General features: G+C 37.1%; 2 protein-coding genes across 2 annotated transcripts; both read right to left on the bottom strand.

The window, feature by feature from the left end:
- Positions 1–138: 138 nt before the first annotated feature.
- Positions 139–2856, bottom strand: LOC121645312 (protein THEM6-like). Its single transcript, XM_041993766.1, has 3 exons — positions 2778–2856; positions 679–1184; positions 139–582 (listed from the first exon to the last, which is right to left on the bottom strand). Exons 2-3 carry the CDS (start codon positions 1180–1182, stop codon positions 475–477), a joined length of 612 nt encoding a protein of 203 aa, XP_041849700.1. The 5' UTR covers positions 1183–1184; positions 2778–2856; the 3' UTR covers positions 139–474.
- A 671-nt stretch (positions 2857–3527) lies between these two features.
- On the bottom strand, positions 3528–23177 carry LOC121644894. The gene is made up of 25 exons (XM_041993145.1): positions 22995–23177; positions 18588–18717; positions 18135–18302; positions 17878–18015; positions 15817–15968; positions 15552–15655; positions 15275–15464; positions 14745–14873; positions 13772–13915; positions 11290–11425; positions 10718–10868; positions 8893–9029; positions 8672–8783; positions 8007–8070; positions 7691–7894; positions 7373–7518; positions 7182–7300; positions 6834–6955; positions 6656–6753; positions 5926–6062; positions 5559–5683; positions 5317–5462; positions 4676–4778; positions 4450–4586; positions 3528–3953 (listed from the first exon to the last, which is right to left on the bottom strand). Exons 2-25 carry the CDS (start codon positions 18715–18717, stop codon positions 3839–3841), a joined length of 3207 nt encoding a protein of 1068 aa, XP_041849079.1. The 5' UTR covers positions 22995–23177; the 3' UTR covers positions 3528–3838.
- Positions 23178–23598: the final 421 nt, after the last annotated feature.

The following is a 23598-nucleotide window of genomic DNA, read 5'->3' as shown; positions in this document are numbered from 1 at the left end:
CAGTGTGCAGTGAGAGGCTTCGTCAAGTTCCCTGTAAGACAGAAAAACGCACCACTAGGTCACCCCCCCCCCCCCCCTTCCCACTGATATTGATATTATGTTGTCAGATTTGTTTACAGTAAAAACTCAAAACTGAAGTCATGGATTTGTTTTTATTGCAGCAGTAAGATCACGCAGTGTGTAGTCATATAAGAATTTTTCTATTTCTAAATAAGATTTTTTTTACCACCATTTTCATTTTGAAAAATATATAATGTGGAGTTAAACCAGTGTTCCACATCTGAAAATACTGGGATCTATGTTAAGCTTAGTTATACAAAGATTACCTTTAATGCAAGGCATAGGCACAACTGGGTTTTAGTCAAGTAATTGTTAAGAAAACTTGAAACGCCTCTCTCGGAAGACTACGAATCTTGGTCTGCCACCCTGGTTGGCATACAAAATGCCAGTAGTAAAAGCTGCCCATGTAATCCCTTATTTGTTCTTCTCCTCTAGACCACTCTCAGCTCTGAGGGCCTGGCTGCTGGCAGAGATAAAGTTCACCCAGTGTTGAAGATCCTCTGGAAACTCAGGACACTCGACCTGCAGGGAACAAATCAAAAGTTGTAGTTAGACATAGTATTGATTCTACCAATACGCAAGTGATATCTGTGTTGAAACACCCATTACCAAGCTTACCTTCCTTTTACACAGATGCTGCATGATCTTGTCTGGACTGCTGCGAATGACACACTGCTTGCAGTACATAACAGCACACACCAACCCATCTTTAGTTGACACAAATCTCTGCTCCAAGAAAAAGGCTTTATCATCCCACGTGACGATCCGACTACGGAGCTCATAACCTTCTCCAATACACAGAGCCCTGCGGTAACGTATAGTGGTGGCTCCCACAACCATCGAAGCTCTGAGGGCTCGTACTGCCTTGAACACACCGTTCCGTACGTAGAGAGAGAAGCGGGCAAAGTCACATTCCCGAAGGTAACGAGCATTGTTCATGTGACACATGTCAATGTCACGTGGAGTGACCCGGCTGGTCAGGACCTGCTCGGCTGTGACATCCCAGACTGGAGGCTGAAACCAGGCCCGAAGGATCACCGCAGCTAACCGCAGGAAGTACCACACATCCAGACTGCAGAAAAGAACCAGCAAGGCTGCGAGCAACCAGAGCACCCACCACATCTCTTAAAGAAAAGAACATACACAAGCAGAGAAGTTAATGTGTGTTACTCTCATGCCAGTAAAAAGTTAAAGTTAGCTTTAACAAATATTACAAAACAGACCAAGAATGAATTGATCCCATGAACCACCACAGCTTGTGCACCAAAGGCTCCTATAGGCTACATGTCTGTCACCCATTTGACTCCCTGCAAGCCAACCCTTCCCAGCAATTCCTTTTTTATTTTTGCTGTACTTCCAGGTTTTCCTGGCTTTTATTTTTACTGTTGGTGTTTAATAAAGGTAAAAATCCACCTCTAAAAATAAAAAATAAAAATAATAATAATAATGGGCATAATGAAGAAGCCATGCTGTTGCACAGAAAGCACGTTACTTTATCTAAATTAACACTAGTATTTAGTATTTCTCTAAAAAGGCAAATACTTTTTCATCAGTTCATCTTAATTATGATTTCTGAGATATCTACTGATAAAAAGGTGAATTCAGGTAATTGCCAGTTTAGGAAAATCATTAAATATTTCACAAAGCAACTCTGTGAACCTACTGGAAACTAAGCACAAGTGCATTGATGTTCTATATTATTTTAAGTGAAACACGTTGCTCTGTAATAGGAAACGCATTCTCAAACTGCATTTATTATTTGTTAGAATTCGCAGCATTCATAATATTAGATTGTTTATTTTAACTTGAATAATGCAGAAGGTCTGACATGGCTTCTACTTTCACACAATCTGTGTTTACTATTTTAATTCTGAGGGCGGCATGGTTCAGTCGTCTTGTAGCCTGAGGGTTGCCGGTTCGATCCTCGGCGTGTCGAGCTCATGTCGAGGTGACCCTGAGCAAGACGCCGAACCCCAATTTGCTCCCGATGGGTCGTGGTTAGCGCCTTGCATGGCTGCGTCCGCCATGTGTGTGTGTGAATGGGTGAATGTGATGTATGGTGTAAAGCGCTTATCGTCCCACAATAAAGCGCTATATAAAATACGGACCATAACACAGGTTAAAGGTTAAAAATTCAGATTGCAATTGAAATTGAGAAATTTTAGCCAGATGTCTTTTAATACCCCTCATGGAGTTACATTTTTCCACATTGTTTGATAAATTAACTGCAGCAAACGCGTGATACTTAATAAGTAATGAAGTAACTTTTGGAAATGCCGATAGTTGTCATACTACAGACAGCAGATCCACTGTGATTTAAGTCAAATCAAGTTTCGCTGTCAAAAACTTGAGTAAACAGGTTTCGCGAGAAAAGCAGGTTGCCTCTGCAAATGCTGTTTTCTGCACGCCTAACCGAGTTGAACAATTTCCATAGATTTTATATAAATCTTTCCAATAACAGTAAACAGGAGCCATCACCAAACCTACAACCTAAATCCGTTTTAAATGCCCTAACTGCATTGAGAATTTCAATTAGTATCAAGGTTCGAAATTAATGTAATTTAAAAAATATCACTGACATCGTCTGAAAATCTGTGATTTTGACGTATTTGCAGATTAGGTTAAACTCGCTTGTTCAAGTATTTGGAGCCGTTTAACATAGATAATAAACTGAAAAAAGTATAGATCATCTAAAACGTGTGAAAATGAACACTCACCCGCTGCTGTCTGAACCGTCCTGTTTTACTCGAATTTGCAGCGTCGGCAGCGTTTAACTGGACCTGTCAAATACTTCCGGTAACAGCATTCAAAGTTAAAGCACAACGACAACGACGCTGTCCAGGTTCGGTCATAAGGGGGCGCCTACGAGCTGGGTTTTAAACGATTTGGTTGTAAAACTTCGTTGCCAACATCAGTTGAATTATCAGTAGGCCGATGACATGCTTTTGCCAAATTCATTTCAAACATTACATTTAATTTGTTGGTATGCGTAATGTTCACTTCCTGTCAACATGACGTAAGGCAGATTGAGGCGATAACTGGCTGTTCAGCCTCAAGTTACAATATTTCCAAGACTTAATGTAAGCCCCAATAGTTTCCCTCTCAATGCAGATTGTAATTAGATTCACTGTAAAGTTTTCAAATGGTGACAACCCATAATAAATTTTTAAGTAATTTAAATCAGAATCATCTCAAAATTCGAGTGCCATTAAGAAGGAAAAATAAAATTTTAATGCAACCTCTGACAAATTTATGTATTACACATGTAAAACAAACAGAAAACCAAGTGCATGTACAATAAACATTATTTATTCAACCATAACAAGAAAGGCAAACAGTTGCTTTAAATTTTATTGCTTAAAAAAGCTGAGTAATGAAAGACTTAATAAATTGCACAAAAAAGATGATTTTATATATATATATATATATATATATATATATATATATATATATATATATATATATATAGTGTGTGTGTGTGTGTGTGTGTGTGTGTGTGTGTGTGTGTGTATTCAAGGTATCCTATGTTTACCACTATCATCACTGTCTAAGCCTATACACAACAAACATAATATGAATTGGCTTTATTAAATAAAAGTAAACAAGCACTTTAAGAGCTTTCCAAACAAGTAATGAGTCTTAAAATGTTTTGTGTTGGTGTGAAATTAATATAATAAATGAAGTCAAACAGGCTTTATCCAAACTGAGTTTTAAAACAACTTTTCAACTCTCATAAACCCTCCTAAGCTTGCATTTTCAAATGAACTTGTCTTCACGTTTACTGAATCTGTCGAGATCGATGATCCTTCACCATTTTCTTCATGTCCCGGTCTGCTATTATGTCGCTCAGTTCAAGCTCGTGTCCGGGTCCAGCCATCGGATCATACTGATGTCTGAAAGTGAGAATTTCAAAGTCAAAAGTCAAAGTCACTTTATTTGTCAATTCTGCAGTATGTAGAAGACATACAGAGGATCGAAATTGCTTTTCACACAGACCCAAGGTGCAGACAATAAACATTTAACATACATCTTTTAAGTAAAAGAAAATGTCTCTGCTTTGCTATACAATATATAAGAAACTATATTATGCTATATAAAAGGAATAAAAGCAAGAAAATATAAATAATGAAAAAGGCACAAGTAGCAGCAACATATTGGGTAAAGAAAACCAGATAGTGCAAAATGAATACTGTAGTGCAAATGGCATGGCAGTTGTGCAGGTTTAGTTGCAGACAGTATCACGTAAAATGCTAACTTCTGGCTCTTTTACCCAAACTTTATTTTTAAGGCACTGTAAAAACAACAACCACTGACCAAAGAACTGAACATACAAGCAAAATGTTGATGAATTGCATCAAACAAGATACCGCTGTGATGTTCATAACTTACTGTTTGAGGTGTTCCTCAATGGCTTTGCGTTCATACACTGTGCCATACACAGTTTTTACTGGATCAACAAACATCTTCTTGGTGAGAGGACAAAGCAGATGCTGAGGTATGAACTGTGGCACAAGATCCGTCAGTGTCTTTAGAAGATAGAAGCCACAGATAGATGTTAAAAGGTTAAAGTCTGAGTTACACGACCAATACGCAGTAAATATGTCGGCTCATTCACCTTCTCCATGTCATCTAGAGACTTCCCAGCACATTCGTCTGTGTGTTTCCTGGCTTCTCGTTCATATGTTTCACGGCTTGTCAAGAATTCTTCAGCCAAGATGCTTTCAAAAGAAATTCAATACACCAGTTAAAACATACAAATTATACAAACTAGTGATTTTTTTATGGCATTCTGGAAAAAATGAACTTAGTTTGTATCATTGTAAACCTTTTTGGAAAATCCGTTTTAACTTGACTGCAGTACATTTTCTTACATACATGAGTGCAATCACAGGCATATTAGTTTCCTGCGTTTGAGAAGATTTTCATCATTCTTGCTGTGGCATTTAAACGGAATATACATGGTATGTTACATAGTTATTCATATCCCTGCATACATGCGTAAGTATTCAGGTTTCTGACCATATGTGTTCAGTTGTATGTAATTTTTTTAAAAGCAAGAAACGTCCAGAAACCTGGTAAATATGCTTACATATCACAGTATTGTGGTTCCTGTTAAAATGCTTCAGCTTTAATTCTGTTAATATAATAATGAGTTTAAAGACATTACTCACACACAGTTCAAGACAATGGTTTCGCTACGAGGCAACATGCTTCCACCACTGAGAAGCATTTTAACAATATCAGTATGTATCTTACCTGTCCAGTGGATCTTCAGGCTCTGGGATGATGAGCAGCCCATACACAGCATCAAAGACCTCTCTCATGGTTATGTGAGCATTGTAGTTGCGGTCAAAGATGTTGTGGCAGATGCGACCCACACTGTTGACATTGCAGTGATACACCTGCCATCCTGTTAAGAAATACAACAAAACGTGCAAAAGAACAGCACAGAATGATAATGAAGGAAAATGTTATACGTTTTTACTTTCAAAGGATACATAAGTGACAAAACGGACGATTGGAGGCTTCACTGGGTAGTCATGATCAAACTGGCAGTATAACTCAAACACGCCTTTCTCATACGGTGTGTCTGGAGGCCCCTGCATGAGAATTCTCCAGAATGCTGAAAGGATTAGAAAACAAAATAAACATTTTGTAGTCTACCATTAAGTCTTCTAAAATGTGTAAAATTGAGGGAAAAAAGTTTTTAAACAAATTGTCTCAGTTTACAGTTCATCTGAAAAGCTGGTGCTTTCTGTTAATACAATTTGCTGTTTGAATTTTAATATATAGAAAACTAAAAAAAATACAAAATATCAATAATACAATAAAAGGAGACTAAAACAGGCCAAGAGAAAATCTTACAAAAGTCAGACTCTGATGGAAATACTCTAATGAAGGGATGAGGGTCACAATGCAGGCTTTTCAGCTCCTCCAGGATGCGTTTATCCTTTTCCATGAATCGCCCATCCTTTGACTCCAGAATCTTCTTTTTCAGGGCACTGTGTTTGAAGATTTATACTTTAAATGTTAGTTGTAGTTTACAAAAAATAATCAGCAATTAAACCTCAATTTTTTTTCAAGGAAATGTTGAACACAATCTCTGACCTCTCAAAATGAAATATTTACTGTTTTCCAGGGTTTTAACTGACTGGATCTTTAGATTCCTTTCAAGTCATTTCATTGATTCAAATGCGTCACAATTAATGACAAGGAACTGCAAAGGGATTATTAGTTAGTTTGTTGAAACCTCTAAACTACCAATAACATTACTGTAACTGGCTTTAATGGGTGAGGAGTGATCCTGTCAGTTCGGTAGTATATTATTGCTCCCCTGCAGACATGTTTAACTGTTTACATGTATTGAACAAAAGCCTTCAATTTTACATGTGAAAAAAAAGCACATTTTCAGGAATCACAATTAATAAGTCTTTGAAAAAATATGGATTACACATCTGTTAATTACTTCCATCAACAATCCCCATCTATACAGTATACAAATAAGTCATAAAATTAAGAATGAAGAAAAAACTATTCTTAACTGAATGCCATGTTTATTATAATTTTATAGCAAACTATAATTTCTGTCACTCACCACTCTGTCATGGTCACTCTGCTGTTTATCTGGCTGGGTAAGGACGTCTCCGGATACTCATCATACCCATGAGTAGCAAAAGTGCCAGTTAATGTGCACTATACGACAACAAGGAGAATATCTTTGAGATAACCCAGTCATTGGACATTGGACTTCAGTATTAGACATTATAACTGACCTCAGAGATGGAAGATGGGTCAAGTTTTTCCTTAAATTTTCTCTGCTCCAAAGACAGAACCGTCTCAATCTCAAAGAGCTTCAGACCTTCTTTAGCTGTCTGTGGTTTGAAACAGCAGCCCCCTTGAAACAATGAAGTGGACAAAAGATTTTAAGTAGAACTTAAAACTACAATAAACACATAATTCATTGGTGATTGTACATGATGCTCTGTACTACAATAGTCTTGTACCTAAAGCAGCTCAGTCCTGTTAAGTTATTACACATATTGTAGAAATAGAGAACTATACATTAATTATTCACTATCAATTTTTTGGGTAATTACACTCAACTAAGAGCAAAGTTTTACCTGTTGCATTGCTGATACCATGCAGCATGTTGTTATCTACGTTTCCAAGGAGGATTGAGTCCACAATGATGTTTGATTTGAGCAGTTTGGCTGTAACAGCAACTGGCTCTATTGAGGATCTTGAGCAAAATAAAAAGATTAGTCAACTCCACTTTGGGTCAAAGGTCATTGTAAGACAGTAGGAAGTTTACCCAGAGTCCTCTCCATCAGTGAGACACATGATGCGGAGTCTACACTCCGGGAACCTTGTCTTGACCTTTTCAAGCTCACGTGCTCCTCGTCGTAGTGCATCGTACAACAGAGTACATCCACTTGCCTCAATGTTACGCATGTGCACCTGTAAATGTAGAAGAGTATGAATGTAGCAGAGTCCACCCACTCATTTAATAATTATTAAAATATATCTAAAATATTATTTAAATAACTGACATGAGCAAGATTATATTGATTATTGATTCTGAGTGTTGGTTGATTAATTGCCCAGCCCTAACAGTTGTTTGCTAATTTACCTTGAACTTTTCCAGATTTTCAGTGAATGTGTGGAGGAGTGTCACCATAGAGTCAAACTTCACAAGGCCAATGACATGGTGGAAATCGTAAGCCATGCTTCTGGTGGCAAAGTTGTCAAAGAGCTCTTTAACAACATTAATTTTCTTGATTTCTGCACATCCGTAACACTCTTCTTCCATGGAGGAGCTGGTATCTATCAACACCTAATTTGAAAATTCAAGAGTAAAGAAAAATGTTTGCTTTCACTGTTTTTGCAGTAGAAATTTCTTTATGAAAAACATTTGTTATGGATGAGCTTTGTCTAATAAGTGTTACCAGTATTGCCTCTTTTGGAGACCTGGTTGTGACAAATGTTTCATCATCTCTGTGGTCACCAGTTCTGCATTACACATAAACACAATGAAGAAAACACTTTAGGTTTTACTAATATAAGCAAAAAATATACATCAGCTAGACAACATGGGCTCTGTCCACTTAGTTTGCTTCTTCTAATAACAGACCAGACTTGACTGCAAACAGACCTGTAGTATAGACAAAATCAATGTTCAACAACAAGTGAAGATTATTATGTCAGTACTGTATGTGCTGATTTAAAAAAAAAAAAAAACTAACTCCATAGCAATATCATTTGTTTGGGATGAGCATCAAAAAAAGCATGATTCATGACAAAATTTTATTCAATAATTTAAGCCACTAAAAATTAAATGAAAAACAAGCATTAAATATAGATTAAAATCCAATTAATTAATTTTGATTGGATACATATTCTTTTGCATATGGTAAATGTATAAAAAGAGATACCCCATTTTTTAATGATAAAAATAGCTCATTTTAAGTGAACATTTATCAGTGTTCTGCACTTTGTCTGCACTGTAGTTTTAAACAATAAATGGCTCATCTAAATGGATACCCTCTAGATCAAAACTTCAAAACCCACTGCTCCATTGCAGCACAGCTATCATTCATTTCATGGTACTCACGTGGCTGCCAGCACATTCACATCTACAGTTTTTATCTCTCCATCAAGACAATCCCGCACTTTGATCATATGAGTAGCTCCTTTGTCTTTATACAAATAAATGCCAAGGTTGTCTGATTCAGTGACGGAGGGGGAAGAGAAAAAGTACAACTAACATTACACAGTTATTTAGAGATAAATTAAACATTACAGATGTAAGTGAAAATCTTTAATCTCAAGTACCTTCACTGAGCATAATAAGGCGACTCTCAGATTCCCACAGGTCTTTCAGACGCAGAGGTGGTATCACCTTGAGCTGAGGGCAAGATTTGAGTTCTTCCACCATACTTCCAAAAGTCCACTCAATGTTGATCTGAAAACTGTCATTTAATTTCAGAGATTAGTGAAAATGTTGTGTGGTGTATTCCTTTAATGTACAGTCTTAGTGTTACCACAGAATGGCACTGTGTGACTCATCCTAGACCAAACCTTAAAGCTTTCCCTATCTGGAATGGTGCACGTGGTTGACAGCTAACCACAAATGTATTAAATAAACGTGACAATGAATTTAAAGTAGGGCTGCAACTACTGACTATTCTGATGGTCGATTAGTCACCGACTACTAAAACGACTAGTCGACCAATGGGATTATGTATCTCATGATTATTATAAATGGATCTTATTTCACTTTCAGCTTTGAAATTTTGCATAAGGTTGTTAAGTCCGACGTTTCTCCTCTTTAAATGTTCGAGCATTGCAGACGTACTTCCGTGGTACACAAGGTCCGCTTTACAAATCTCACAAGTATTTAATTTATTTTGTAAATGTAACGTGAAGTTATCCCAGACTTTTAACGTTTTCTGCCGCCATTTTCTTCCCTAGTCCACCACCACATTTTTCCCCTGGCAGACTTCACTGCGCATGTGCAACTCTCAGCAGAGATTAAAAAAGAAGACGATGTCTCACTCTGTATTTTTTTTCCCCCTTCTTTGTGCATGTGCATTGTGCAACTCTCAGCAGAGATAGGATTAGAAGACGATGTCTCACTCTGTAGTTTTTTTTTTTTTTGCCGACAATAGTCGATGGCTAAATTCGTTGTAGACTATTTTTATTGTCGACGTCGACTAATCGTTGCCGCCCTAATTTAAAGTAACTTAAACTTTTAGGCGCGCAAGCAGAAAATTTAGGGGCGCACACTAAAATCACCTTGCAAAGCAAATATTGATATGAATCAGCCACGGTGTTTGTTCAAAACGGCCATTGTGTTTGCTAGTGATATATGTGGTGTGTAAAGTGAAACTCAGCTGCAACGTCACAGTGCAGTTTATCAGCCTTGGAACACTGCTGGGAAGTGGCAGCTCCAAAAATGCACATAATAGATGTGCCATCAAACGAGTCAGGAACACGGACTTATGAGGTCGGAAAGTTACGTAATGTGTCTTTAAAGTACCAGAACTTTCCTCAAGAGAACAGAAAGGTGCTTGAGAGGCCTTGGCGTAGGACATGGGAGGCCTGCACTGACCCAACGACTCCCTAACTCTCTCCAGCAACTTACCCTGCAACCGAAGCAGCTCTGCTGTCATCAATATAAGCAAGAGTTGCAGTAAAACCTCCAATGAGTCTCATAATCGGTGAGTAAGATTTACAGCCCTGACTATCATTTTATTGTTAAAGTGCAATTCTGCATGCAAAAGAAATTGTGAAACATACAACATCTACAACTACAACAATGCTTATTTGTAGTTTACGGTGGTAAAGTCTCCAATAATACCCATTTTTGAATATATAAAGTTGATGATAGTGCTTCATTGAAAATTTAGACCACACAAATTTCTGAGGCCACCAAACGGGTGAACATGGAGAAGGTATGCTGAATGTATAAATGCTGGACATGATTAAGTTCAGCATTGCTTCATATTAAAACTGCCTTGTTAAACAAACGCAGAATACTGAGAAAAATCTCCAAAAAGTACCACCATTTCAAGATTTAAAGGCAGATAAACCTAACATATGGAAACAAAAGAGATGAAAAAAAAGAAAAAATAGGATACTTTCAAGAGACACATACTTCTGAGCGGACACCTTGCCGTGTTCAATCCACAGGGGATATTTGCTGAAATAACGAGGCAAGCTGAGGAGAATTTTCTCAATGTCAGTGGCTCTCTGTACAGAAATTTCCCGCAAGGGATCTTCAGTGCAATTTGGAATTTTCTCTCCAACTAAAAAAATAAAAAAATAAAAATTTTATCAAGTTGTAGAGAGTAACAACATTCTCTACAAAACACCATTTAGTGCAGTTCCAGTGCTAGGAGTAAAATAAAAATGTTGAGAACACAAAAGCATCTACAACAAAACCTTCAAAAACAGCAATTGAAGGAGCATACTATAGAATGAATTACTTTGAAAATTCAACAATAACAATAATAAAATTATGTTGATTATCACAGCAGATAATTCAAAGCGAAGACAAATATTATAAAAAAAATTTAATTTCTGGATTTGTAATTTAAATCTGCAATGTAACTACAAACAAAAGTAATCTAAAAGTGAAGTGAAAAGAACCTAGTATGAAAAGAAAATGATATACACATACCAGACTAATACTCAACTTATGTAAGTTTTAAACCCTTTCAATGTTACCTTTGATTTTCTGAAGAACATCTGCTCGTTCAAAGACTGTTGGTACTCCAGGTACTCTGACTGGTTCACAGAGGTGGTCACCATTTTCAGACACAAGCGGGATCGGAGCATAGTCCTCATGCTCAGATGTCTGTTTCTGTCAAAATGAGAAAATTATTTAACATAATTGTAGCTTCAATCACTCTTGGCTTATACTCTGTGTTGTTTTTGGCAGGCATCTTAGTTTTTGTCTTTTGGACAAAAATTCCTATTAGTTTTAGTCACATTTTACTAGACGAAAAACTCAAAAAATGTTTTAGTTTAGTTTTAATTTGGGGAAAAAAAAAAAAAAAAAAAAAAAAAAAAAAGATGGCCATTTTGAAATGACCATGTTCAATAACTTTGTCAGATAAAATCATGGCTCCTGACTTTTCCTAAAATCCGCTATGTGAATTTTCATGAAAACTAGCTTTAACATTTAGTATGTAAAGAACAGAGGAAATATGATCATTTCTACTTATTTCAGCAACAGGTGGTCATTCTGACCACACAGGGTTTTGTGCTGTTCTATGTTTAGCTTTCCAACATTCTGGATGGGATCATGTGGAAGTGTTCTGTAAATAGTGGTATGCAGTGATGTTTGATGCTGTATTTTATAATACATGGGACCTTGGAAAAATAAAATGTCCTTATCATCATCAAGAATAAAAATAAAACTCAGGACTAGGCCTGTCGCGATCAGCAATAAGTCAATTAATTGCATGGTAAGAAAAAATGAGCACGATACATTTGCCGCCCGCGATAATTTTTATTTGTGTCATAGTTGACAGCAGCATGTTGCAGCACGAGACCGTGGTGAAGCACTTGTGCGAGCTGGTATGCCGCATTTGTTTTGCAGGGCTGCAAACACGCATTAGGTGTGAGACTCGCGTATTTAAGTGGCTTCTCACGCTTTCGCGTTAAACCTCCGATTCTCATGCTGAAATATGTAAATAAGTCGAATAGAGAAGTAATAGCTCCGAGCACTTCATTTTTTTGTTTCGCTGCTCCCCACAAGTAGGCAGAACACACACACGTAGCCTACAACGTCAGTACAAAGCCCCCCACTTCCTAGTCTATACATATGTATATGTAAATTGTTGGAGAAAATTCCAACACCAAGAAAACTTTCCTTCCACGCATGTTCGTTGATTTGGTCAGTGAGAACAAACAACTACTCTCAAAGTCAAGATATTTATTCTTACAATTAATTGGAAATGTTACAGAATTCTGGGTTCTGAGACTATCTCACCCTCTCTGGTTACAGAGGAAGGAGTTCTGCTGCCGATAGCCAAAACCAGAACCCCGCTGCTTTCCCTGAACCCAGTAAACCTTGTCTAAACTAAACAGTGATTGGACGATATAACTAACTAATCAACTGTTGCAAGGCAGAGTTTTTCTGCTGTCAGCCTCGTCTGTCTACTTCAGCTCCCTCTGAGGTTTGTTTCTGCAAAAACAAAAGTACGGCCAAAAGCATCCACATGTCGCAGGCCAGACATTTCTCTGATACCACTTTTAATCTTTAAATGTCAGCTTCTCTTTATCTTCACTTAGAAACCGAAAGCAATGCATGTTAATCCAAGATTACACAATGTACTTGTTAAGTGTGTGTGTGTTATTCTTTCCATGCACAAGTTATACATTCAAAGACAAATTTAAAATATCTAACAATATATATATATATATATATATATATATATATATATATATATATATATATATATATATATAATTTTTCATTTTTTAATACAATGATACTAACTGGCAGTTTTTGTTTAATATATTTTTTTGTTTTAAAGGCAATTTTGTTTACAGAACAGACTTTATTATCCATCATACTTATTATGTTTGGTTGTGTTTGGTTTTCATTCATTGTTAATGAGACTGAGAGTCCGTTTTATTTATTGTTTTTGTTTTGTTATTTAAAATGTCTTCCAGTTCCAGTGTAAAATGTTCTTTAGAAATTAAAGTTTATTGATCTTTGAAAGAGTGTACTTGCATTATTATTGTCATTGTCCAGTTTTCTTTCCGATGGGTTATACTGAAACGTCCATAGGCCATCTCGTCGTTTTCAACCACCAACCCCTTTGTTGAAGCTGCCACCTTAGTCCATCAATGAATTAAACTCAATTTCATGTCTTTGTGTGTGACTAGTGACTGCAGGTGCACAACAGGCGGAAATTCAGGCCACCCACTAACATTTTTGTCCAGTCTTGTCAATGAAAACTCACTCGTCTCGTCATGTTTTAGTCATCAAAGAGTCATTTTTAGCTTGTCACTGTCTCATTATAGTCATTAAAAAAGAAAAGGGCATCAACGAAAAAATGTCATCATTGTCAACGAAAACTGTCCACTGCCTACCTCCCTACCTACCTACTCTAAGGCATAGCGTATCTATAGTAACCCCTGGGCATGAGCAGCTTTAGACTAAAAACCAAAAAAGTAGATAAACTTAAAACTATACCTCTAATTCGTAAATGAGATGTGCCCAGCAATACAGCGAGTTGTCAAAAACATTCTGGTCCTCAATGAATTTTTCCCCTCGCTGGGATCCTTGGTGGGGCAAAAGCTCTCTGAAGAGCATGTATAAGCCCTCCACAACAGCAATCTGCAAGAGATCAATCAACACAATAAGAAACTAATTTAACCATTGATACAAGAGGTTATCTTTCAAGGTGTATTTCAACTAGCGAGTTGAGTGTCATCTCAGCTTTTGTTTTACACTACAGATGAGTCAAGTAATACAGTAATACTCAAGTAATTCCAACTAGTTATACATGATTGTAAACCATAAACTGGTAAAGCAGTTTGTCTATCCATTAGTGGATGTGAACATAGTAAATTATTTAGATGCCACAGTGAGAAATAAGGCTAATAAAAAGAACAGAAAAAAAACAAAAAACAAAACAAAAAAACAAAACAAAAAAAACAATAAAACAAAACTGAATGTAGGAAACCAGCTTTCTGATGTTGTGTTGAAAGTGTGTGTGAGACTGTTGGCAGTACCACTGGACTGAGTTAAGAGTTCATGGTAAAAGAAATTGGCACATAGTGTGAACCCCCAATTTTACCTACTGTGCTAACAAGATAAACCCCTGGCAAAACCCCACACAGCCTACAGACTCACTATTCTATTCTATTCTATTCTATTCTATTCTATTCTACTCTACCGTATCTATGTGAGAGGTCTGGATAATTCCAAGCAACAAAAATAGTTTTGAGTTTTTCTTTTTTCCCTTGGTGATACTGCAGCGCCTTCAAACATTTTAAAACGTATGTAACAGATGTCACTTCTGACCTTTAACCTTTTCAATCAGCATATTGATTTAGCTACAGATGCAAACATAGATAATATATGAACAGTTAGGACGCATTTCACTAACAAAATAAAATATAGTAAACATTGCTGAAGAATAAGACCACGTCATACTCTTTACCTTCTGATTCCAGGTTATTGTTTCATTTCTGCAGAGTAACTGATGCAAACTTTGGGTGAGGGGGTTACATCCTGTCAGCTTTCGTATGTAGGCAATCAGTTTATTCAGGGTCAACTTTGAAAGTCCACTCTGAAAGTGAAATAAAAAAAGTACAAAAAACATAATATATATAAAAGACCAACAAGTGTACGGTGCACATATTTAATTATTATTTTTTATTTAAAATTTCTTTCAATTACTTGGTTGGAATAAAAAAAATGTAATTCCTTTTTTTGGCTGCAGTTATGAAGCACTACTGACGAGCAGCATATTATACCATTTAATGACCGAACAGGTCACAGTGAGGCACTACGGTAGTGGACATATAAGCACAAGACTGGTTTCTGAGTTTCAGTGAATTGTTGCCAAAAAGAAATATCACCCGATTTATTCTTCTAGAAATAAGAAGAGTCAATAAAGAGGAAATCTAATGAGCACTTATGCACAATAAGGTAAACAGTGTAATACAAGTACAACTTAACACTGCTTACAATGGCATAGATTGAAGACAAGAACACACTGATGCCTTTCAAGGTTTGTGGCACTGAAGGTACGACGTCATTGATGTAGAAGGTGTTGTTGTATGGAGCCTCTTCAGAAAAGGACGACAAGGTGAAGAAAACCGTTGACCCTTCGGAAATTCCACACTTTTGGAGTGTGTCACCAACGGAGTGTTCACCTCTGCAAACACAAGCACATTTTACTCATAGATACTACAGGAAAAGGACTTTGAGGGACATAAAAAAAAAAAAAATCAATCTTAGTTACTTGTAATGGAGGACATGTGCTGGAACTCCACTTTCATTTGACAGCTTGAGTTGAAGAGTTGCTATTGTGTCACTTTCTAAGTCCACCATCAGCTCATATTTACCCTTTATAAGTAAAAAAAAAACATTAAACGACACCTAATTATATACAGGTAATACTTAAAACACTTTCTACAGGGACATAACTATACAATTTATTTATAAAACTGCATACAGATCACACTAACTTCATTAACTTGATGTTGAGCACTATAGTTAAGGTGTACCTTGAGCATAATGTGGCATCGGATGAGATCAGCTCCAGAAGTTTCACCAGACTCTTGCTTTGGAATTTGAGAATCATGCATCAGATTTTCCTTTGGTGTAAATATGGCACAGATCGTGGTACCATTGTCAATGTGCCTGTCTTTCAAAGACCCTGAAAAACAAAACAGAATAAAAAAGATTTTCATTTTGTATTAACAATGTTGCCCGTGAATATTTACTGTACAGTAGGGCTGCAACGATTAGTCGACGTTGTTGACAATAAAAATAGTCAACAACGAATGTACTCGTCGATTATTGTCGGCGGAAAAACAAACAAAAACAAAAAAAACAATCTACAGTGAGACATCGTCTTCTTTTCTGATCTCTGCTGAGAGTTGTGCATGTGCAATAAAGTCTGCCAGGTGAAAAATATGGCGGCTGACCAGAGAACAAAACAGCAGTAGAGGTCGTCAAAGGTCTGGGAAAAATTCACGTTAAACTTACAAAATAAATTAAATACATGTGAGATTTGTAAAGCGGACTTTGTGTACCACAGAAATACGTCTGCAATGCTTGAACATTTAAAGAGGAGGCACGTCGGACTTACAGAACAACCTCGTGCAAGATTTCAAAGTGAAATAAGATCCATTTAATAATTATGAGATACATAATCCGATTGGTCGACTAGTCGGTTTAATAGTCAATGACTAATCGACTATCAGAATAGTCATTATTTGCAGCCTTACTGTACAGCAAAAAACTATCTGAGATTAAAATACATGTATGACACTGGTAGTGATGGTGTGATGAAGCCCTGTGAATGTCTTTCAGCCAAATTGCTTTGGCAAAAGTTTCATTACTCAAAGAACTTAACACTTAATAGCTGATTTTGGAGAACTAGCATCTATTTGTTATTTGATGTACAGCAGTCCTGTGATATTAGATACAGACTACAAATCAGTGGATCTGTAAACATAAATAATGCAAGTGTAAAGTCAGAACCCCCTTAATGAAGTATTGTAAAATCAGATTAAATTAATCTATGCTGAGCGTGGTATAATTATTATAGTATCACTATATCAATGATGGTAAATCAATAATGTTATATACATCAACTATATTAATAAGAGCTGGGTGATTAATCAATAAAATTGATTGATCAAATTTTTCAATTTGCTACGATTCCTTCACTCATAAATAAATAAAACACATTTTGCATGCAAAAGCTTTAATATAGTTTTGAAGAAGTTTAATATGGTTTTATGAATTTAAAGGGGAAAAAAATTAAAAATGGAAATTAGATTTGGTTTGAAAGAATCTGAGATTTTATTTTTAAGCCCTAACATCAATAAAGTTATAAAGTTTTATATGTATTATTTATTTGGGAGGTGCTCCTAAACTGCCAATGTCCTTTGCTTTGCTGGTGGTTCCCCTTTTAAAAGGTAGTGCTGTCAGTCAAACATGCAGAATACTTTCGGTATTTCCTGTGGCATTATAAACGACTCAAATCACTCAACAAGAAAGTCATGTGATTTCAGAGAAACAGGGCTTGGCTTGTCTTTGGTCACATGACATTCAGAAAAACAATAAGTCGTCGATGCAGGATTTGGACCCTCTTTGTTCGACGCAGGCTTCAGAGCTTCTATGTCAGACTTGACATCACTAGACAATGGTGGTACGTTCTGGCATCACATTTTCAGTGAGCACAGAACAGAAAAACAGATCAAAGTGAGAATGTTCTCTCACATAAAGCCAAGTAAGGTCTATACGCAATCGGTAGGCTGTTGACTGAATATAGGAGGGGTTATGGTTCAATCGGCACTATTTTTGTCCAACAACTACTTTTTATGATAGAAACGTCCTCAAATCATCTCACCTTTAACAACCTAGAAACCACTCTGCCTATAAATGCAGATGAACTACTAACACTGGATTTCTGATGGAGATGGAGAGCACAACTCTGTGTACGCAGCTATGTACAGTACAAAAATAGCCTGTTAGATGTTTTTCATTGAGTTCAGTAGCTACAATACCACTGCCTTCAGCCTTCATCCCTCCAAAAGGTGTTCATGTTTGCTCACATGAGTTGAAGAAGGAATCGTCTGTCAGAGGCATCCCATCAACTGTGTAGAGACAGACTCCTTTGGTGTTGCCAATATTTTCAAGGTAGGAAATCCTTAACATCATATCTTCAACTGTGTTTTGTGCTGGGTCTATATCTGTAACAAAAACATTTCAAACATTGTCAGCATTATAGCCTTTTTCTGATCATAATCACCATCACAGCTCTTAGGTCATTTATTTAAAGTAAGGCCGAAGTTAAACATTTTCCACTCGCCTTTAATAAGCTTTGGGTTGGGACATTTGGGATATGTGTACTGCAAGCAAAAGGCCTCCGTTGACTTTTGCACAGGTGTGACTGTTTGAACCTGCCGCTGTGGGGCCCCAAGTTTTTGAATGAAGTTTCTCATGGTAGAAAAACGATTCTTTTCAACATGACTCAAACCTGTTAAAAAGCAAATAAAAGGCAAAAAATCAACTGTAGTATTCCATCTTGTAAAAAATAATCACAGCTACTTCAATTTACTTTAAGTCCAAAAAATGATATGCCACAAATAACACTGTTGACCTTTTAAAAAAATCTGTATGATAATTAAAAAGGCTGCAACAACTTAGAAGATACTCAGACACATCTGCATCAGTATTTACGGCCAAGTATTTGCCATGCCAAATTGAGTACAACGCCTTACTTTTGAAAATGTGTTTGCATTCATCCATTTTCAGCACTTACCCATGTTGTTTAAATCCTCATCTGTCACCCCATCCAGGAAATCTCTTTCATCTTTCACACCCAGCTGGAGAAACTGGTTATAGTAGGACTCCAGTCTGTACTGCTCAAGGAGGTTGAATAGTGCACCCATCTACATAAAATAGAGAAAAACTTTGTTTTCACTCGATACTGTATTAAAAAAATTCTCCCATGTAATAAACACTACCATAAACACTAAACAAGACACTAAGAAAGATATGGACTTACATTTTGTTAAGAGCCAAGCTGGACATTTATGTATGTCTTTTTTTTTTTTTTAAGATCATGGCCACTTAAATAAAGTACACTTTTTATTATTCTCCTTTATCCATAAGTGCAAACACAGGACTCCCTAGTTTGCAAATTTATGACGTTAGTTGTTACATAACGTCATTAGCTGCTAAGGGGGTTATGTTTAGAGTCTTAAATCTGTAAAAGTGCCACACTTTCTCCAATTCTTCTCCTGGTTTTATTCTCCATGAGCAATATAGATTATCAACCAAGGGTGTAGTTTTTTAGAGACTGACCTACCATAACTATTTATCACATGTTGAATACCGAGTAGGTTCTACTCTACTAAATGAGCTCTGACAAGTCAGGGTATGGACAAAAACCATCTGAGGCTGTTAGGTACCAGGATGTTAGTAACGGATCCTTTGGTGCTACTGCAGGGAACTTAAACCAACAGAATACAAGATTTGCTGTGTTATTTGCTGTCCCTGTACATGATTTTGATGGTCTAGCAGATTAATACACATAGAAACCTGCAGGCCATTTCATAAGTAATGTATTTGTGATGAAGAGGGGGTGAAGTTGAAATCCTGCATGGATTTGTTTAGACACCATATTGTATTCCCGCTTAGTTTGAGTGTCTTTTGGCCAGTGGTGTAGTCTACGTGATATGCAGGTATACGCCGTATACCCACTAGAAAAGGTCACAAATTTCCGTATAACCACTAAAAAATGCTCAAATATTGGCATATTAAAAGATATAAAACTAGCTAACTAAAGTGGTGTTTTCATACTGCTGTTCTCTCTCTCTGTGTGTGTGTGTGTGTGTGTGTGCTTGTGCTCGTAGACGAGACTTCGACCTGGTCAGTCTTGTGGAGTGAGAGTCAGGTAGGGGAATTTAAAAACAGGCATCTTTGGTTTGAGTGGAGAAACGGAAAGTTAGGTAAATGTTGGACATTTAAAGACAGAGTAAACCCACTAGAATAAACTAGACTAACCACTGCTTTTGGCCACACAGATCATGAATTCTTACTTAGGGTAGTGTTGCAAGTTTGGAGTATTTTAGGCAATCAAAACTAAATCTGACAAGGCAACAATGAATGAACTGTTATGAGAGAAATTTACAACCCAGCGTGTAGTCATCAGATAATATTCACCCAATAAAATTAATTTAATTTTGAATTGGCTAAATATGGTGCTATCCAAAAAATAGGTAGGAAAAAAAATAGACATTGCTGCAGTTCAAGGAAGTGTAATACAGTGTGTGCAGAATTATTAGGCAAGTTGTATTTTTGAGGATTAATTTTATCATAGAACAACTACTATGTTCGCAATGAACACAAAAGACTCATAAATATCAAAGCTGAATATTTTTGGAAGTTGGAGTGGGACTTTTTTAGTTTTAGTATCTCAGGAGGATATTTCTGTGTGTGCAGGTGACTATTACTGTGCATAATTATTAGGCAACTTAACAAAAACCAAATATATACCCATTTCACGTATTTATTTTCACCAGGGAAACCAATATAACAACTCAAAATTAGGGCTGGGCGATTAATCGATAAAATCGATAAATCGAATTTTCCATTTCTGGAGATTAATTTTTTTGAAAATCGGGATTTTTTTCCATAGTTACTTAGCAGCAGACTTAGCCCTCCCTCCACACCAGAACGGTGTTTGTCTGACAGATTTTCATTAAAGTGACCCTTCACTCACGCCTGGGATTTAGCTGTGCGTATAACTGCAGTGAGAAATGCTGTTCTCTATGACAGTGGTCCCCAACCCTGGTCCTCAAGGCCCACTATCCTGCAGGTCTTCGATGTCTCCCTGTTGCAGCACACCTGATTCAAATGAATGGCTCATTAGCAGATTTGTGCAGAGCTTGTCACACAACCATTTAATTTGAATCAGGTGTGTTGCAGCAGGGAGACATCTAAGATCTTCAGGATAGTGGGCCTTGAGGACCAGGGTTGGGGACCTCTGCTCTATGAGATGCAGAAATCAACTTAACCCACAAACCCTAGTTAGGAGAAAACCTTCATCAGGGGAATTATTTCTGCAGTGGATCCTGTAAGATAAGGATCCAGATGGAAAGAGATCACGGATGCACTGTGTCGCATATTTCAATGTAAGATATGAAGTCGTTTATATGGTGGAAGAGCCATGACATTATATGCTTTATTTTTGCTAGCATTCATCTATATAAACAAATGAATTTTTTTAATAAGTTTATTTATGTTTTGTAAAAGAAAAGGAAAAAAAAAAAATCGATTAAAATTGGAAATCGGATTTGGTTATAAAAAATCAGAGATTTTATTTTTAGGCCATATCGCCCAGCCCTACTCAAAATTTACAAATATACATTTCTGGCATTCAAAAACAAAACAAAAACAAATCAGTGACCAATAAAACCACCTTTCTTTGCGAGGACACTCAAAAGCCTGCCATCCATAGATTCTGTCAGTGTCTTGATCTGTTCACGATCAACATTGCATGCAGCAGCAACCACAGCCTCCCAGACACTGTTCAGAGAGGTGTACTGTTTTCCCTCCCTGTAGATCTCACATTTGATGAGGGACCACAGGTTCTCTATGGGGTTAAGATCAGGTGAACAAGGAGGCCATGTCATTATTTTTTCTCCTTTTAGACCTTTTCTGGCCAGCCACGCAGTGGAGTACTTGGATGCGTGTGATGGAGCATTGTCCTGCATGAAAATCATGTTTTTCTTGAACGATGCTGACTTCTTCCTGTACCACTGCTTGAAGGTGTCTTCCAGAAACTGGCAGTAGGACTGGGAGTTGAGCTTGACTCCATCCTCAACCCGAAAAGGTCCCACAAGCTCATCTTTGATGATACCAGCCCATACCAGTATCCCACCTCCACCTTGCTGGCGTCTGAGTGGAGCTCTCTGCCCTGTACTGATCCAGCCACGGGCCCATCCATCTGGCCCATCAAGACTCACTCTCATTTCATCAGTCCATAAAACCTTAGAAAAATCACTCTTATGATATTTCTTGGCCCAGTCTTGACGTTTTATCTTGTGTGTCTTGTTCAGTGGTGGTCGTTTTTCAGCCTTCCTTACCTTGGCCATGTCCCTGAGTATTGCACACCTTGTGCTTCTTGGCACTCCAGTGATGTTGCAGCTCTGAAATATGGCAAAACTGGTGGCCAATGGCATCTTGGCAGCTTCACGCTTGATTTTCCTCAGTTCATGGGCAGTTATTTTGCTCCTTGTTTTTTCAACACGCTTCTTGCGACCCTGTTGACTATTTTGAATGAAACGCTTGATTGTTCGATGATCACGCCTCAAAAGCTTGGCAATTTTAAGAGTGCTGCATCCCTCTGCAAGACATCTCACTATTTTTGACTTTTCAGAGTCCGTCAAATCTCTCTTCTGACCCATTTTGCCAAAGGAATGGAAGTTGCCTAATAATTATGCACACCTGATATAGGGTGTTGATGTCATTAGACCACACCCCTTCTCATTACAGAGATGTACATCACCTGATATGCTTAATTGGTAGTAGGCTTTCAAGCCTGTCCCAGTTGGAGTAGAACAACATGCATAAAGAGGATGATGTGATCAAAATACTCATTTGCCTAATAATTCTGCACACACTGTATATTAGCACTATGATGTGCTGCTGCCCCATTTGAAATAAAGACTGGAACCGATAACTATAAATGCTGACACCTTTATCTAAGCATGAAACATGTATGCTCTGTTCTTGTTAGCAGCAGTCGTGCAGCCATAAATATGAAGAAAAACGCTTAACTTGAAGCATTCATTTTCAGTATTGTTTTCATCAACCTAGACAGAGGCAAAGAGGAAAACTTTCACGTGTGGGAACAGTACTAGTTAGCCAAAACTAGCCAGTTAGCACTAGTCAATTGCACCACGTAGCAACGGACCTCGACAAAAACGTTTTTTTAGTTAATAATTACCTTGCCACAATTTTAATGGAGACAATTTGTGAGTTTTAAAAAATATATACAAGCTATGATTAAGACTTCAACTGAACAAAAATTGAAGAAACTGTGCCACCTCATTAGCCACCTCTGTACGACAAGCCCGGTGACTGATTTTAAGTCCACATATCATGGCCCTTATGTCAAAAGAGTTGCATTCATATTTCACAGAATCTGTTTTTTTCTTACCTCGACCAAATAATTGCAGGGTCCTGCTAATCTTTTCGGAATTATCAAAGTTCACGGAAATTCCGCCTACTCTACCGTGGTCAAGCCAGGCGAGCCTTTTCTCGTCTTCGTGTAATAAGAAGCTGCTCCTTGAAGTGCGCTTGTTTTTTAGCAAAGTATGAAACACAGTGAGGGCTGAGAAAGTCAGCTCTGGAAGGTTACACCGTGTACTAGCTTCTGGTTTTCAAAATAAAAGACGGCTTATTGAAAGGCCCATCAATTTTATCCAGAGCTGTTTCAGCGTCATTAGGTCACATGACCTGAAAACTATTAAGCTAAAAACATTTACATTAAAAAAAACATGAAAAAATACAGTGGTAAATATGTTAAAGAAAGAAAGAAAGAAAGAAAGAAAGAAAGAAAGAAAGAAAGAAAGAGCTGAAGCTTCATGAGTTGAAAGTTGATGTGGAGATGTAAAAGTCAATTCCAGAGATTTTTTTTAAAAATTTCATAAAAGCCAACTAAAGGGTTGCAATTAAATCCAAAAGTAACTGAAACACGTTTACTGTTTAGCTTGGAGAGAATATGTATCTTTCGTTGTTGTTGATGTTTTGTGGGAAAAAAG

This window comes from Melanotaenia boesemani, chromosome 8 (assembly GCF_017639745.1).
Source record: "Melanotaenia boesemani isolate fMelBoe1 chromosome 8, fMelBoe1.pri, whole genome shotgun sequence".
Taxonomy (NCBI): domain Eukaryota; kingdom Metazoa; phylum Chordata; class Actinopteri; order Atheriniformes; family Melanotaeniidae; genus Melanotaenia; species Melanotaenia boesemani.
The sequence above is the reverse complement of the archived record's forward strand: the minus strand, read 5'-3'. Positions and strand labels throughout refer to the sequence as shown.

Coding starts and splice junctions, on each gene's coding strand:
- LOC121645312 (XM_041993766.1), bottom strand. CDS start 1,182: ATGTGGTGGGTGCTCTGGTTGCTCGCAGCCTTGCTGGTTCTTTTCTGC. Junction 583..678: donor AGCATCTGTGTAAAAGGAAG/GTAAGCTTGGTA, acceptor TGTTCCCTGCAG/GTCGAGTGTCCTGAGTTTCC.
- LOC121644894 (XM_041993145.1), bottom strand. CDS start 18,717: ATGGGTGCACTATTCAACCTCCTTGAGCAGTACAGACTGGAGTCCTAC. Junction 13,916..14,744: donor CAATAACCTGGAATCAGAAG/GTAAAGAGTATG, acceptor GATCTCTTGCAG/ATTGCTGTTGTGGAGGGCTT. Junction 8,784..8,892: donor CCTTATTATGCTCAGTGAAG/GTACTTGAGATT, acceptor TCACTGAATCAG/ACAACCTTGGCATTTATTTG.